Source organism: Fukomys damarensis, unplaced genomic scaffold, assembly GCF_012274545.1.
Source record: "Fukomys damarensis isolate Sample0158 unplaced genomic scaffold, DMR_v1.0_HiC HiC_scaffold_11, whole genome shotgun sequence".
Taxonomy (NCBI): Eukaryota; Metazoa; Chordata; class Mammalia; order Rodentia; family Bathyergidae; genus Fukomys; species Fukomys damarensis.
Window position 1 is genome coordinate 41,320,010 of NW_022900923.1, and position 17,951 is coordinate 41,337,960.

Below are 17,951 nucleotides of genomic sequence, written 5' to 3' on the forward strand. Positions count from 1 at the left end.
AAAAAAAAAAAAAAAAAAAAAAAAATCAAATCAAATATTGTGCGAAACAACCTTCAGTCTATTTGCATAAAGTATATATAAAACATAAATGAATTAATTTTCAGTTTATGCTTGAGTCCTATTGTCCAGATATCTTATTGTATGTATGCAGAAATTCCAAAATCTGAAAAAGCTCACGACACCCTCTGGTCCCAATCATTCTGGATGAGGGATATTCAGCCTGTATCACTAGCCTCAAAGGAAGAAAGTAAATATTGAGGAATCCCTGGTAAAGTCAGGTGACCACTACTTTTGTTTCTATCAGTCACGGTGTCTCCTTTCTCTACCAGGGCCAGACACCATTCGATGTGGCTGATGAGGGTCTTGTGGAACACTTGGAGATGCTTCAGAAGAAGCAGAATGTGGTGAGTCTCTCTTTGATGCTTTAAATTTTTTTTCTAGAATTTTGCATTTTGTACTGGATTTCTTAGTCACTTGCTTAAGTTATGTTTGCTGGGAGCTGAACTGGATATATCTTCATTCCAGACATGTTAGTGATTTCATTCAATTATTAACCATCAATTTAAAGGAAGCATCCCAGAAACTGTGTTATTAAAGTTTGTATGTTATAAGCTAGCCTTTAAGCAACTTAACAACAACAAAAACTAGTAATAACCCTTGAGTTCTAGAAAATGAGTATGTTCAAATTAGAATTTTTTTCCAAATAGGAAGTACTAGAATAAAGGACACCATAGCTTTTTTCTTTTTCTTGTTGACTAAAAGGACATTGTTATTTAAAGTACATTGACTAGAAAGAAAAATAAACATCTTTCTTAACAAACACAACACTAAAATTTGTCATTTAGTATTGGCCAGTAATTCATATTCATTCCAGATTCGTGAACCATGCAGAGTCACTTCCTCTTCTCCCCCCTCCTCCTCCTCTTCATTTTAAATCTTTTATTGTCTAATTGCACATGTTGTTTTGCTTAGAGCTCCATGGAAGACCTGTGTAAATGTAGTACCCATGTAGAGATTGTAGAATGAAAAACAACCTCCCAATATATAGATGAAGAGTGAATAAGTCATTTTCTACTCATAAAAAGAATGAATTTTTAAAAAAAAAGAATGAATAATTTGAGGGAGGAGAATAAAATTTGACCACAGGGTAGGACCAGGAAAAAAAAAATCCCTGGGTTTCCTTTGTTTTTTTTCTTTCCATGTGTCATGGTGCAAATTATGTGAACTTAAGTTTGGAACAAATGTGGGATATAGGACAGTTCTGAATCAGAGAACTATAAAGCTCATGATGGGAAAACATCTGCCATGTCTAACATTGGGTGTGCTTCAGATAGAAAAGCAGAGATTCTTGGTATTTCTAGACTCATTGAGAAAGTTGTATACAAAAAACAGACAATAACTGTAGCTCATTTTATTTTCTTTATTGAACAGTCAGGAATTATGGAAACCTGAGAATTTCCAAATGCAGTATTATGGTATAGTTTTATATAGGAGCAGCAACCTTCCTAATTCAAGATAGACAGATCTATCGATCTATCTGTCTATCTGGCCGGGGATTTGGCTCAGTGGTTCCGCTGCCTTCCTGGCAAGCACAAGGACCTGAGTTCGATCCCTGGTACCACCACCAAAAAAAACCCACAAGATATACACACACACACACACTTATGTAGTTTTTTTGCTTGTGCTTTTAAAAAATTTTTATTTTGAAATAATTTTTAGACTTGTGTAGAAGTTATGAAAATAATAGAGTTCCTATATATTGTTTCCCTAGCATAGTTTTAACATAAATGACAGCTTTACTAAATAACAGTTTTACACTAATAGGAATGGTATTTATCTTTGTCTCCTGTGTTATTTTAGACTCCAGGGATATAAATACCTTTTGTCTATAGCATGCATCTAAATATTAGGCTGTTTTCTCTAAGGACTTATTTCCTGTGTTTTCTTTAAAACTATTTGCAGCTTATTTCACTGTATGGATCATATCAAATTCTTTCCAAATTCCTGCTGGCTTTGTAATCTTCAGAAGCTAGGGTTTTTCTTGCAAGATTCAACTTGAGTATTTCAACCAAGCAGTCTTCTCAGTGCTCTGACACTGTGGCTTTTCTATTCTACCTTGGATGCAGTTTGGGTTTTTTTGGCATTTTCTTCTAAGGAGACTCAACTGATTCTCTCTTCTTCAGTTTCCCCTACTTGCTGTTGGTTCTATTTTCTTCATAATGGCAGCACCAATTTAGTTCTCAGTACTGCTGATTTTTCACGAGTAGTCAACTTCTTCCCTTTTCTCTGTTTTCACAATTTCTAGCTTCGAAGTGAAAAGGAAACACGGAATAAACTTATTGAATCAGACCTGAACAGCAAGTTGCAGAGTGGACTCTTTAAGAAGTAAGATGCTTAGGCTTGAGAACTGGATGTGCTTGGCTATGTGGGATGACACATTTAAGAATTTATAAAATGAAGAAACTGTGTTTGACTTTAGCCAAATGATCTTCATACATGTGGGAAAGTTTGTGGACAAGGCAATGGCATTGATATGGGAGGAGAAATACTGAAGATGAATGAATATATTTTAAATTTAGAAATTAAGAGAGACTGTATTCATGCAGTATTTCTTCCATCATACCATGGGATTCTTAGTCTCTTTTGCTCCCTTTACTACGTTGTACTATCCATAAGCTCAGGAACTATGTTTTTCTGTTTTGTTTACTATTGTATCAGTACCTAGCATGATTGCTGGCTATCACAAGTACTCAGTAAACATGTGTTGAATGATTTTCAAAAATATTTATCTTCCCCATCATCATTCTAATTTGTGATTTTCTTTTTTCTGTATATTAAACAGGTCCTATCTCCTTCAGTCGTGTTCTGTGTGTGTGTGTGTGTGTGTGTGTGTGAGAGAGAGAGAGAGAGAGAGGGAGACAGAGACAGAGACAGAGACAGAGAGACAGACAGAGTGATGGGAGGAGGCACTAAGGATTAAACCCAAGCAAGGCCTTTACACTAAGCTGCATCCCCAGCCCTTTTATATTCTGAGACAAAGTCTGGCTAAGTTGCTAAATTTCTCAGGCTGGCCTCAAACTCACAATCTGCCTGCCTCAGCCATTAAAATAGATGGGATTACTGTGATGGGTTACCAAGTCTATCTTAAGTCATACCCTGAAATCAGCACTAAACCTTAATCTGAAAAAAACCAAGGGTACAGAATAATACATAGATATTAAAGAGGATTTGAATATGTTTTTTTCTATTGCTTCTACATATAGCTTTATAGATTTGTTTCCTGTACTATAGCTGTCATTGAACCTGAGTGGTTTGTCACTCTGACTTACATTCAATTGTATCTCTAATTTAGCAAAGAGAAGATGCTCTATGAGGAAGAGACACTCAAATCCCAAGAAATGGAGGAAGAAAACAAAGAATCCAGTAGCTCAAGTTCAGAGGAAGAGGAAGGTGAAGATGAAGCTTCTGAGTCAGAAACTGAGAAGGAGGCAGGTAATGCAAAGATATTCACAGCAAATATCCTCTGTTTTCACTGCTTGTTAGAGAGCTAGCCTGACCTCAGAGGGCTCCTGAAAGAGCTCAAAGTTCAGTTTCCAAGGATAACTTTTTAAATTGCTATTGATAACGTGGCTATAAAAGCTATGAGCTGTGTGTGAGGAAGGAGCAAAATCACACTAACCTTTAATACTCTTATTGATGGTATATACAGTTATCCTTCTGTATCCATGGAAGATTAGTTTCAGGAGCCCCCACAGATACCAAAATCCTTAGATGTTCAAGTTCCTTAGGTAAAATGGTGTAGTATTTGCATAGAACCTATGCACATGCTCCTGTATAATTTAAATCATGTCTAGGTTATTTGTAATAACTAATTCAAAGGAAATACTGTGTAAATAGCTATTGAATTTATTGTTTAAGTAATAATGAAAAGTAAAAACATCTATACATGTATTGTACTGGTGCATTTTTTTTTCCTGAATATTTTCAATCCGTGGTTAGTGGAATCCATGGATGTTGGACCCACAGATATGAAGGACCGACTGTATGTCATATGGAGCTTCTTAAGTTCACTATTTGACAAGACAGAAACCTTAACAGTGAGAACAAAATACTGAATATTGAATGTGGTCAGACCAACACACTGTAAAACAGCCCCTAGGTTTTGACATACAAGTCAGATGAACACTGAGAAATACATACCAAGTGTTACTAAATAGATTTTCAACTGTAATAGAATGGTTTTCATAGGTAAGCGGAAAATAACAATAAGCTGAGGTTTTATAGCACAGTTTTATAGTACTTGCTGGCAAATTATCCCTTCAGATTTGTGTGAATAACAAGACCTAGGTAGAGGGAAAGGATTGCACTGTAAGTTTGTAATGGAGTCTATGTTTTTCTCTGAATTCTGCTGTAGCTGGCCTACCCATAATGAGATTTAACTCACTCTGTTGCCTGAGCCCCCAGCTTCTGATGACATCTGACTTTGCTGACACTCAATTGTGGGAGAATACTGCCCTCCTCTATGACTCAGTCTGAGGTTCATCTGTCTGGAACACTGGGTTTATTATACTTACAGGTCTCAGCACAGTGCCTGGCATATGACACATATTCACATTCATTAAATTTTTTTTGTTTTTTAATATATCTGATAGAGGAATAGAAAGGCATTTATGTATATAAAATACATGTTGTGTGAATGAGATCAGTGCTGTCAGTGGTATCATGAACAAGAAAGATTATATCTAGTTCAAGGAATTGTAGTAAAACTTTATATAGTGCTTTTCATTTTGCAATGCACTTAAACTTTTTTATTTAACTCTCATAACCACACTCTGGGGTATTTATCACTATTACCCCTTTTAGAATGGCAGATTGACACTGTAGGAGGTTAGGTGAATTAGGTTTCGTAGCCTGAGGTGTGCCTGAGATCTTGACTTTGATGTAGGACTCCTCAGAATAATGCAGTAGCAGTGGAGATTATCTGGGTAACAAGTGGTCAGTAAAACTGTGGAGAAGAGTGAGATCATCAAGGGAGAGGTTGCAGAGAAAAGAGAAATGAAAAAGAATACTGGGCATACTATGTTTAGGAAGTGAAATGAATCAGTGTAGGAGGTAAAAAAGATATGATCAGAGAACTTGAGAAAAACCAGGATATCCATTTCTGCCTCAGAAAATCCACGGCAGCCATGAGAAGGGAGCTCAAGGACGATTCAGCAATTAGGAAATTACTCGTAATCCTAGAGAGCAGTTTCAGTAGCCTGGTGTGGGCAGAAGCCAGATGGTTTCAGTAAGCTTCCCTATTCATTTCTATAGTTCTCTGCCAAGCAAAACTTTATTTGTGCCCATAGCCCAGCTCAAGTCGGCTTCTCCTTGGAAGCCTCACCATATAGATGCATGGAGGTTTTTTCCCCTCCTCTGATTTCTGTAGCTATTTGTTTGAAATTGTTTTATATTATTTTTTTCATGCTGCTTAGTATCTGAATAATTTCTGTCATTTCTCAGTCCTCTGCTTTTCCTCCACTGGCAAGTTGTGGAAGCATGTGAACGTATTTTGTGTCTTGTTCGTCATTCTGTATGCCACAGGGCCTCCATATCGTAGGTGTTCAGTAAATAAACTGGAAAAGTGCAAGGAAGTGAGTTATCCCCAAATCTTCCCAGATGTTGCCTGTCACATATGTATGTACTGAATTTGTTGGATTGTTTATCTCATTTTAAAAGATCCACAGATATAACCTCATAAAATGGATAGTTTTCATATTTCTTATGTGTAAATTTTGTAATAAAGAATACAAATTTTATTTTGAGGTCAGTGTAAGCATTTTGATTCGAACTTGTTTACCCTTTTTATTTATTTGCCTTAAATATTTAGTGTATCACTTATCTATTGCCGCATAATAATCCTTCCCCAGACTTAGTGGCTTAAGATAACTCTTTATGTGCACCAAATTCTATAGATTGGCAATTTTGGAAGGCCTCAGCTGAGTAGCTTGTGTTTCTTCCTCATGGTAGCACTGGGCTCACCTATGTTTGTATGGTTGCTTGGTAAATCAGTTGAGGGGATGGATGGAACTGATTGCCGTTGCTCACCTTCTGGTGGCTGGCTTAGGGCAAGTGGGCCCTGTGTCCCCTGTCATCAGGCAGGCTAGCTCTTACTTCTTCATGTGGCCTGGATTCCAGAAGCAGTCAGAGCAGGCAGATCTCAGTGGACAAGCACTTTCCAAGCCTCTAATTGTATCACATGTGCTAATGTTCCACTGGCCATAGCGAGTCACCTGGCCAAGCCCAGAGTCATTGTGAAGAGACACTTTACAGTGGTATACATTCAGGGAGGTGTGATTTGTTGGAAGCTGTTATTGCAATAATCTACCACATTTGAGTAGTAAGCTGGATTTCTTCACTTGATCTTAGCCAAACAGCCAAGAAGAGATAAGTTGGATTTCTTGAATCTACAGATATTCCAACAGTATTTCAAGAATACTTCGATAGCCAGTGATGTGGCTCAGTGGTGCTGTGCCTGCCTCGCAAGCACAAGGTCCTGAGTTTGATCCCCAGTAATGGAAAAAAGAAAAAGAAAAGAAGAAAGAATACTTTGAATATTCACAATAACTACAAAAAAATAACAATAATAACATGAGACTTGCTGTAGCCAATGAGCTATGCAAATTTAACAACTATTTCTAATCTTTATAACAATTCTTATAAGACAGGAATCGAAATCTGATTAATCTGTAAGAAAAGAGACATTCAGATGTGATACATATTTTGCCCAGCATCACCCAAACTTAAAATTGTCACATAATTCATGATAACTCTGGGGCTCTGCTTCAAGAATACGTAGACCAGAACCCGTACCTACTAGGTGCAGGCACTGTGCTAGTTGTTTAGTATGCAGTAATAAGCAAAATGGATAGCTTTCTGATTGGTGACCCCACTGAGTTGGACTACTACTCCCATATATGTGTGACTTTGGCTTGGTTTTATAGTTCAACCTGCATCCTTTATAAACCTTTCTACCTTTATTTCCTGTTGTAACCCTGAGAATTCTCATTATTTGGATTATGCTGGCCCCATCACTGACCACAGTTGTATGTATTTTGATTTCTGAGCCATTACTCATGCCCTTTCTTCCTCCTCACCGTCCAGTTGGTATTTTCTTCCGGCTTCCTCCATGCTTCCGTTTTTCTGCAGAACACTTAACTGTGTAGCAGCTGTCCTTATTGTTTCCTACCTTGGAGGATCTGCCTCTTTTCTGATATCTTACAGCTCTTGTTTACCTGAATCACCCAATTTAATACCTGAATTATTATATATTTAGTATTTGAATACTAAATATATATGATTACATATTATTGTTATGATTATAATGTGCCTCACCTCTTTCTCTTAATTATAATTACCATGAAAACAAAGTTTCTCTTACTTTTTTTTTCTGTCATTCTTGCCCAGCTCTCCCAAAATATAGAATGGATTGATTCTTCATAAGTAGTTACTAATGAGTTTTATATATAACCAACAATGTTGGGACAGTTCTGTTTTCATCGGAAAATTGGATTTGGTGCCTACCAAGATGAGAAAACCATTGGGTTTGTTTTCTTCGGCTCACAATTTCCGGAGTTCATTGTAGTTTGAGTTAAGATATTACATGGCCCTGATAATCTGTTTTGATAATTGGAAAACCTTTTCTTTTAGCTGTAGAAGACACGATAAAAGCAAGGTTTTCATACTTCTACTTATTGCTTGTCTTGTCTTAACAGATAAAAAGCCTGAAGCCACTGTCAATCATTCCAATTCTGAAAGCAAGAGTAGAATCACAGAGCAAATACCAGCACCAGCTCAAAATACCTTCTCTGCCTCTTCTGCTAGGCGAGTGAGTACTCTGGAATTAATTTGGGTATTATATTTCTCTCTAGTCCAATTACACATTTAGAAAGGCCTCGATGACACCTTCTTGTAAAAGAATAAAGATATATTCTGGCCTGTTTTAGTTTGTTCCATAGGAAAATACCACATATTGTGCATCTAGTTCTGGAGGCTGGAAAGTCACAGTCTGTGTTCTGGTGGATTCAGTTCTTCACAAGGGCGCTCCTGCTTGCTACATCCTGCCATGGTAGAGGCAGGTACCTCTTCCCCTGCTTTTAAGGGTACCAGACTTGCTGGATTAGAGCCCCACCCAGTTGGCCTTGTATAACTTTTATCGCCTCACTCTCCAAAGGCCTCTTCTCCAAATTAAGTCACACTGTGCATTAGGGCTTCAACATATGAATTTTGGAGGGGCACAGACATTCAGTCCATAATATTGCCCCTCAAACCTTATAAAACCACCACCAAATAATGTGGCCACAAATATGTGAAGACCACATAGGGTAGAGTAGTCTGGGACCAAAGAAATTTTGTCATTTGCCTGTTTTCCTCATTTCTGAAGTTAAAATAATTATGTGTAGAGTTTCGAATGGTCTGGAAAGATATACAGAATCCAGATTTAGTTGTTTTGATGACTCTTCTTCTTTCAAAATTTTTTTTTTTTTTTGGTTTTTGAGATAGTCTCACTATGTAGTTGAGACTGACCTGGAACTCACTGTGTAGCTCAGGCTGGTCTCAAACTCACAGCGATCCTCCTGCCTCAGCCTCCCGAGTGCTGGGATTACAGGCGTGCGCCACCACGCCCAGCCTCCTTTCAACTTCTTATTAAATATTTACTTTCATGAGTAAAGTCTTTATAGTTTGATGGCTAGAGGGCAGAAATAGAACTTATTGAAATACCAGAGACACTTCCTGCTCCAGCTTTATGCAGGCCTCAGAATCTGTAGGCCAATGAGACCAAGTTCCATGGAGACCCTTCCTCCTCAAAGTATGAAATTAGTCTTGAGGTTACAAACAAATCTGAATTCTTTGGAATGAAGTTGTTAAGAGATATTAAATTTTAGGGATGTTAACTTGATCTTCTAACTTCCTCGTGAATTGAAAAGATGGTCTAATTGCATCCTTGTGGGAAATGAAGGGCCAAGGCCTGGTTACTTGTTTTTTTGGTCCCAGGACTCAAACTCAGAATCTTGCGCTTGTGAGTCAGTTGCAGTGCCACTGAGCTAAATCCCTGGCCCTGGTTACTTGTTTATTCCTAGAAGCATTGTTGTAAATCATTGAATGGATTTTAGGTAGAATGCAGTCTTTGCTTGATATGTATGTAGTCATTTTCTCAGACCTCATATACCACCACTACTTCCAGATACGACCAAACTTCCTATTTAGAAAAAAAATTACTAAATTTAAAAAATATAAATACACACAAGCAATAATTATTTCACTTTGCTAGACTAATACTGGGAAAAAGGAAAAGATTTTTCTTGGAATCAGGTATCTTGTTAAAGGAAAAGAACATATAAGTGTCTATATTCTGATGCTTGATGAGAAGAAAAATCTGTGAATTGGAGAAAGTGATGTAATAGTTTATAGCATTTTCAGTCTAACAGGCAGGGAAGATGGCTGCTATTGGAGAACAACTGAAGCCTTCTTGCAAAGGTCCCTACACCCATGAAAGGGCTGTTTGTTGGTTGACATTTCAAAGACCAATTATACCCCAAAGTGGTCCTTGGACTAATGCTAGTTTATGATGTTTTCCTAGTTTCTAATTAAAGAGAATGTTAACTTTCCACAAAGCAAGCTAGCCAGCTACCTAGATGACTGGTTTCCTACCTTCCTTCCTCTCTTCCCCTGCCACTCCCTCCCTCTCCCCGCCCTCCCTCTCTCCCCCGCCCTCCTGTGCTGGGGCTTTAACCCAGGTCCTTGCACATATTAGGCAAGTGCTCTACCACTGTGCTGCACTCCCAGCCCTGAAGCTTTCTTTTCTGATATTATTGTTTCTTCTTTTTAATGCAGTTACTGTGGTGCTGTGTTGTTCATCTTTTTTGGAAGATGTTCTCTGTAGGCATAATTTAAAAAAGATGACCTTGCCAGGGATTTAGCTCAGTGTTTCTGCCACTTGCCTCGCAAGCGCAAGAACCCGAGCTCAATCTCCAGTACCAAAAAAAAAAAAAAAAAAAAAAAAAAAAAAAAAGATGACTTAGACTTCTAAAGTTTTTTCTTAAGTTTTGTGTTCAATGAAATCTAAAGGTCTTAGAACTACTGCCCAACAGCAAATAAGTTTTTTTTTCTTGAGATTAGCAATTATAATTTGTATGGTGTGGCCACTAGTATTTTTTATTAGCATTAACTTAAATCAACGTATCCCATATAGTGCCTTCAAATATATTTATATATTAGCTTATCTTGTTTTCTCAGATTCGCCATATTCTAGGGAGGAATTAAGCTCATTAACACCAGTTTACAGATGAACATGTTGAGACCTATAGAAGCAAAGTATCTTATTTCCAGTTACCCAGTAAGGCAGGAGAAGATCTCCCTTCAGGACACAGCTCCCAGGTGCTCCAGGTCGGTATTAATTGAAGAAGGAGAGCAAATAGCATTTTATTTCTCAGAGCAAGTCTGTCAGGTAGGAGCACTGTGAAAAGAATCAAGCTATTTCTGACTTAGAGAGAAACAAAGCCTAGAGGGGTAATTAGCGCTTGCCAGGTGAGGAGGGCACACTGGCAGAAAGCCTGTGGTTTTGTTCTTTAGGTACTGCCTTTTGTGTTCCCTCATTAAACCTTGTTTAACTGTGGAAAAGGCAACTAGGCTGAAACAGAATGACTCATTAGGGCTTTTCTTTTTTTCTCTTCTTTGCCTCGTCCCCTATAGTTCTCCTCCAGCCTTTTTAACAAGCCAGAAGAGGCCAAAGATGAATCTCCTTCTTCATGGAGATTGGGACTCAGAAAAACTGGCAGCCACAATATGCTGAGTGAGGTGGCCAATTCCAGGGAGGCTTTAAGGGACCGAAGCGCCTCCATCTATCGCTCCTCTTCGAGCCCTCGGATCTCTGCTCTGCTGGACAACAAAGATAAGGTGTGGTTTGAGTGGGGTGTGGGGAAATGCCAAGGCAGTTTTATTCCATTGTCTTAATTACTTTTCTTGTTGCTGAGACAAAATACCTAACACCCACAAGTTAAGAAGGAAAGGTTTATTTCGGCTCACAGTCTGTAGAGGTTCAGTCCATACTTGGCTGGCTCCAAGACCATGGCATTGGGACATGGCAGGCAGAAAGCAGCGACACTTCCTTCTTCCTTCCCTTTTCAGTCCACCCAGGCTACAAGCCTATTGGTTGGTGCCACCCACCCAGGTGGGTCTTCCCTCTTCACTAAGTCCATCACCCACACCCAGAACTATGCTAAGCCAATCAGAAGACTAATCTTTTTTGTTTTGTTTTGTGACAGGGTCTCACTATGTATTTGAGATTGACCTGGAACTCACTATGTAGCCCAGGCTGGTCTTGAACTCACAGTGATCCTCCTGCCTCAGCCTCCTGAGTGCTGGAATTACAGGCGTGCGCCTAATCTAGTATCATATATCCATGATCCAGAATCAACACCGGTGATCTAGTCCCAAAGCTCCACCCATGAGCACATGAGGCCTTGGGGAGACACTAGCTATAAATCATAACACTCATGAAAAGTCAGTCTTGGGCTCAGATAAAGTATTTTCTAGTCCTTGAGTTTATTTTGGAAGTACGGAGACTTTAAAAGGGAGACAGGCACATTGATAACTTAATCAAGTAGCTATTCGCTTGGCCAAAACAGAATAAAATAAGCTTTAAATGTGATTTTTCTTTTGGTTTACTTTGTGCCCGTTTTTGTTTAACCTCTTACATAAAGCAAAGCAATGGATATGAAAAAACTGGATATGGCCCAGTGGTGCTTTTGAAACAATCACAGATTTACTCCTTTTGATGTTTAGAAGCAAAGTTTCATAGTTGGGCTTTGAATCCTAATGAAGCATTTAGTTAAAGATTTTAAACTTGTAATTTTTTTTTTTTTTGGTACCGGGGACTCAAACTCGGGTCCTTGTGCTTGCAAGGCAGGTGGCAGAACCACTGAGCTAAATCCCCCCCCCCCGGTCCCCTAAACTTGTAAAGTTTTATTCATAGAAGTACAATCACAAATGGTTCATCTATGTATTCATTTAGATAAATTTGTTTTCAGATTTTGTGGGGCACGCTTGGTGCTCTTCTCTGGGTCAGGTCTTCCTTGTAATTATAGGCCTTTTGCTCTAGCTTTTAAAAGAACTTTTATTGGTGCATGTTTGCAGTACAGAATGATTGTGTTCATCAGGGTCTTGCTCTATCTGCATTTCTCGAGACTGTTTGAAGAAGTGAGGCTTATTGGTTGGATTAACTCTGCAGCATATTTATTTTGTATGTCCCAACGGAAGCTGCACTTCAAGAGAAGATACTGGAGACTAAATCAGGCTTATTTCGTCAAAAACATTAGAGTAGAGCCCTTTGTGGCTTTTCAAAGGTTCCTCTTCTTTCTTGGCAGGACTGTTGCTTTGTGTAATTTGTGTGCTCTTTTCATTTTTGTGTCGTCTGACTTTCCCAATGATGGTTACTTTCCTACATAGGGAGTTTTAATGGAGGCAAATTAGGAATAAGCTTTTGAAAGTATATTTGTGTAATACCACTCTAAATGGGATTAGTATTGAATCTAGATGTAATATTATTGTGTGTATATTAAGTCCTGCTTTTTTACCTAAAATGATATATGCTATGTCACTATGCTTTCCTTATTTTTATTTACAGGAAAGAGAAAATAAAAGCTATTTTAGTTCTCTAGCACCCCGGAGGCTCAGTAGCACAACTGACATTGAAGAAAAGGAGAACAGGTAACCCTAATACAAACTAAAAGATGGTTCCCTTTAGTTCTCCTGACAGTGATCTCTTGGCCATTCCCCCTCTGTCTTTTTTCCCTGGGTATCCTTAACACATTATGAATTTTTGTTCCTTTTGCTTAGAATACCTCCCAGCCCTGACTATCTTGCTTTCATTCTTCATCCTTCAAATTCTGACCTTAGTTTAGAGATCATGGCCTTTAGAATGACTTCCCTGATCCTTCCAAGTAAGGGTTAATTTTTGTCCAGAGCAGGGTCTGTACAGGTAGGGTCTATGTCTGTCTGGTTTCTCAATGACTTCTGGTGCCTAGTGTACTATCTACCCTATAATAAATATGAAAATATCCTATACTTGAATTGATCAACTTCTAATTTGTATGTAGATAAAATTTCTTTCTTTCTTTCTTTTTTTGGTACCGGGGATCAAACTTAGGCCCTTTCACTTGCAAGGCAGGCAGCAGAACCACTGAGCCAAATCCCCAGCCTGGGTAGATAAAATTTAAAGGTTCCTCATTAGTTAAAATACATATAGAGATTATGAAATTTTACTGCATCTCAGGGCACAACCTAATCTAGAACCTTTCTTCTTGAGGTTGTCTTCCAGCCTGCCATCTTGCAACTGGGAGCCTGTTAGAACCACAATACCTCAAGCCCATTCTTAGAGCCGCTGAATCAGAGGCTGCATTTCACCAGAATTTCCTAGGTGATTCAAGTGCACTTTAAAGTTTGAGGACAGTTCTAGAGAACCTGGTGGAGTATGGAGACCCAGGACCTTGCAGCAAAGACCCCGAGTTATCAATTGTGGATCTGAGATTCTACTACTGCCCCTTCCTGGATGCCTTGTCGTTTATAATGCTAAAGAGACTCCCAGCAAGTTCTCCTTCCCTGACCCCTTCTATAAGAACCTCTTTCCATGATGACACCCTTTGCATCTCTCATCAACCCTTCTCTGCTTATGAGCAGCCTATTACTAGGGAATGATTACAAGGTGCTTTTTAAATAAGGAATAAAAATGACTTCTCATCACAACAGGGTAAAGGCTTTGATATGAGAAAGTTGGTACCTGTTGAAATTAGCTGGCTATGAAGTTGATAGAAGAAAGCAGACAATAATACTTATCCTCTGTCCATACCAAAAATACACAACAATCACTCGAAAGATATATCTGCTACTTTAACTGTGTTACAGTTTGCTACTGGCTCTTCTCTTCCTGCTTGTATTATATTATGAACAAAATGAGTAGTGGAAATCAGTGTATTGTTTGTTTTTCTTCGTGCTGTACAGGGAATCAGCTGTGAATCTGGTGAGGAGTGGCTCCTACACTCGGCAGCTGTGGAGGGATGAAACGAAGGGGAGGGAAACCCCGCAGACAGTTGCTCCTTCCACCTATGTGTCAACCTACTTGAAAAGGTACCGGGTGCAGAGGGGCGGGAGATCATTTTCCTTCACTCTGGCTCAGGGAATCTGGGTAATAATCGCATGCCTTTAATATCAAAAACGAATCAGCAAATGGATTTCTTTTAGATTTCTTGGAATTAACTTCTTGACTAATTTAAAATTAAACTTCCATTGTTCTTTTAACAGCTGAATTAAAGTAATCTAATTCCAAATTCTCACCACAGATGTGACTTTATACTCCAGCCTCTCAGTCCTATTAAAATCTTCAATCAGAAGTGACTTCTAGTAATCTCTGGGCAAGACTGAATTTAAAATACCCTTGTCCAAGTAGCTGGCTATCCTTTCACTAAATCTAGAGTAGTTCCTGTCTCAAGTTATAATTTTGTGGGAGGAAGGGAGGGACACCGTAAGGTGGTGAGGGGTGGGAAATGGGAACAGTTTTCTGTTGCATTAAATGCATTTCATATTGAAGCCTATTAATTTAGGGACTTGAGTTATTTTTTTTTATGACTTTAATGGCCCTCAGATCCATCAAGATGTGAAACTCGCAAGTTTGATGCATAGAAGGTACATGGGTTTCCTTCTTTTCTCATCTATATTCCCCTTTCTGCAATTATTTCCTTTGCCATGTACTATACAGCAAGCAAAGCACCTTTGCCAGAACCATTAAGCTACAAGATATATTAATGTTTTAGTTTGAACTTTGCTGCTGATGTGGAAAAATCTGTTTTCATTGCTTACTTTCAGTTCCTTCTTCACTTCCACTTAACCCCTCAAAACTGCCTCTTCATGTCTAACATCATTAGGTTTTCTAGATGACTGGTTGGCTACCTTAGAAGCAGGTTTTGGCCATAGACTGTATGAGCAAATTAGCTGTTTAGCATCAAAACTTATTTCCATTTGACAGGAAGACTTGTCAGATAGTTAGTTTGAACATGAGAAATAATAAGCTGTAAAGGAAACAAGTACAATACAAGGCAATAGCCTTTTAATGTTCTTCAGTTTTATCGGTATATCCTGTAAGCAAGGGCTCAACTCTGAAGGTAGACAAGTACAGTTCAGTGATCTTACTGGCTCTTCATTATACAAACCAGATGCTTTTGGCTTTATGAGGCTATCAGCTATTTGTCTTAAAGGCAAAGGATTTGGTTTATCTGGATACATTACTCTTCCCTGCAGAGGAATACAAGATGAGAAAATAATGTTCTAGATGTAGGAAGGAGAAAGCTGCCATTTACCTTCTAGGCATGAGTTATTTTGTGGTGAAGTAGTTGATTTTCATGACCCAAACTGTCAGCAAATGAGTTGAGTGGTTTTTCATTTAATAGATGTAGTTTGGTGAAGTTATGGTGAAGAGAGGAGGGCAGGGCTGCCTTTATTTAGATGGAAGGTATGCTTAATTATGTGAGCAACTTATGAGAGTAGCTACAGTTTGTTTCAAACCTGGAATGTCCAGAGCTCATCTTCTGTAACCCTCAGGTACTTCTTGATTTCATAAAATCCTATCCTATGATCTTTTCAAGAAGAAAAAGTAAATGCTATCATCTTTTTTAAAAAGAAAGTACAAGTAGGACTTTGTCTTTCCCCGCTGTGCCAAGCCCTGGCATACCTTCTATTTTCTGTGTCATCTCCTATCTGTAGGCAGATAAAGAATTCATTTCAAATGGCCCAGTAAAGTACCTCTTTCCCAGAGAAGGCTTCGGAGTTTATTTTTATCACTCCCTCAAGTGTCTCATTACTATGATAGCCAGGAAGTATTTTTTTTAAATCTAACACACATTTTTTGCTACAATTAAGATGGTTCTTGTCTATCTTTAGTTGAAACAAAGGAGAGTTGCCTTTTATTGCCCATACAACATTACCTTCTAGATGTAAAACTTTTAAGTACTCCCAGAGGCATTTTTTGCTTTAAACTAAATAATTATAGTCTGTAGGGTCATTATTTCAGAGCTTCTTTACTCTTGTCTACTTTTTATTTTAAATCTCTAAAGCCTCCCAGATTCTCTGTTCTTACTTTCACTTTTGCAGTGCTACTTCTGTACCAGGTAGACATTTGGGGTTGCATGATTTTTTGCCTTGGTTTGTTGGGAATTATTCTTTTCTAATAATATTTTTCTATTTCCTATTATTTTCCCTTTCTTAGCTTCTACCTTATCATATATTCTACTTTCCTGATTTCTCTTGTTACATATCATCCCTCCTTCTTCACTTTTTTGAGTGATTAACCGAAAGATCATCCTTCAGAGAGTTATGGGTGATTTCCTGCTTGCTGCCAGTGAGCCAGCTCCAGCTGGAGTTGATCACACCACTTCCCAGTCATCATACTTTCTCTTTGGTCTACATTCCTTTTAAGTGCACAGTCTGGGTGGGAAGGTGGTGCTGGGAAATGGTGGGTAAACCGCATGTCCTGAAGAAAGTGACTGTGTGATGTTTTGCAGTGCTTCATTTGGTAGAAGTAGTGACCCCACAAGTCCCTACATTTCAGCCAGTCGCAATTCATCTCCTGCTACCTCACCCATTACCATTGGTTCATCTACCTCTCGGGGCAGCCAGTGGCAACATGCCTCTTCTTGCTCTGCACCAATCAGTGCAAACACTACTGCATCAGTACAACATGGCAGGTAAGGCTTCTTGGAGCCATTTGAGTTGCATTAATCAAAGTGAATGCCTCTGAGAACTCATATGGGATTTGAACCAAAGAGGCTTTGTCAGTCTAGAACCAAGTTTGAATTCCTGTGAAAATGTCCAAAACTGCTTTTTTTTTGGCTTTCAACAGTCAATCAACAATAACTTATTGAATAACATAGAATATGTATCATTGTACTTGGTGTTCAGGGCTCAACTTAGCATTGCTCCTTTCAGCTCCTTAACCTTACCAGTTGTGATAACTAGGGGCAAACCTGTTGTTGAAAATTAAATATTAAAACTACTTCTGTATTTTACTTATATTAACTTTCTCCTGATTCTAAGTGGAAATCTCATGTATTTAGTCATTTTGGAAGATAACGTAGAAACCCAAATCTCAAGGAAAGCTAACTTATGTTCCAAAAGCCTGTTACAGCTTTCGGAGGATTCCCAGCCAATGAGAATATTTTTCTGGGAACACTGTGGGAAGGAAAGATTTCGGTTTGTCTCACCTGTGTTCTGGGAGCAGTGTCTCTTTGGTTCCTAGTTCATCTGAGGGTAGCGTGGGCAGAGTCCCATTGTGAAGGTACAATAGGACTTTAGCTGCAGTTTTAATTGTGGTTTTTAATCCTTTTAATGTAGTCAGAGGCTCTTTTGCTTGTAGGGTATGGCTTTTGTAGATCTTGTCCCTATAGTTGAAACAAAGAAAATGAAAAAAAAAATGTTTATAATGATAGTATTGTTGCAAGAACACCAGTTATGATGGTACTTGATTGATATTTGTCCGTCTACTAGATTTCTTTCCCTAAAACAAGCAGGAATCATTAATTTGTCAAGGTAGGACAGATTTGTGATGGATTATTCTTAATAACACTATATAATTATGTAGAAATTAATTATATTCTTATAATAATCTAGTTACTTAGGAAGGACAGGCTTATGACAGATGATTAGGTAGAAATTTATTGGGTCCACATAATGATTCAGCTGCGTAGAAATGGTAAATATTAGCATCATAGATGAAGAAACAAACACAGAGGAGTTCTTGATTAACTGCTAAGAGCCGAAAGTGGGTAAAAATAAATACAGCTCTTGTTGGTTGAATTCTGTTGCATGACGGGCATTAGGTCAGGTACTATACAAAAAAAATTTTTTACTTTTTTTTTTTTTTTTTT

At 38.3% G+C, this 17,951-nt stretch overlaps 1 protein-coding gene and 1 long non-coding RNA gene across 10 annotated transcripts in view; one reads left to right on the forward strand and one right to left on the reverse strand.

Moving 5' to 3' along the window:
• The window catches only part of Ppp1r12b (protein phosphatase 1 regulatory subunit 12B), a 217,354-nt gene that overhangs the window by 68,090 nt on the left and 131,313 nt on the right, over positions 1-17,951 (forward strand). For 5 of the 9 annotated variants that reach the window (XR_784437.3, XM_033762165.1, XM_010645075.2 and 2 more), the window contains exons 6-13: positions 330-404; positions 2,306-2,385; positions 3,353-3,492; positions 7,755-7,867; positions 10,732-10,935; positions 12,665-12,747; positions 14,038-14,163; positions 16,590-16,772. Coding sequence is in view for 8 of the 9 variants with exons in the window: in XM_033762165.1 (XP_033618056.1) it covers positions 330-404; positions 2,306-2,385; positions 3,353-3,492; positions 7,755-7,867; positions 10,732-10,935; positions 12,665-12,747; positions 14,038-14,163; positions 16,590-16,772 (1,004 nt within the window). In the remaining variant the exon portion in view is untranslated. Of the gene's footprint in view, positions 1-329; positions 405-2,305; positions 2,386-3,352; positions 3,493-7,754; positions 7,868-10,731; positions 10,936-12,664; positions 12,748-14,037; positions 14,164-14,677; positions 14,719-16,589; positions 16,773-17,951 lie in introns of those variants that run through there. The other 4 variants (XM_033762167.1, XM_010645077.2, XM_010645078.1 and 1 more) reach the window with 3 other exon arrangements.
• The window catches only part of LOC104876851, a 7,805-nt gene continuing 2,112 nt past the window's right edge, over positions 12,259-17,951 (reverse strand). The window contains exons 2-3 of the long non-coding RNA XR_784440.2: positions 17,289-17,465; positions 12,259-12,478 (exon numbers count right to left, since the gene is read on the reverse strand). This is a non-coding gene — a long non-coding RNA (uncharacterized LOC104876851). The remainder of the gene's footprint in view (positions 12,479-17,288; positions 17,466-17,951) is intronic.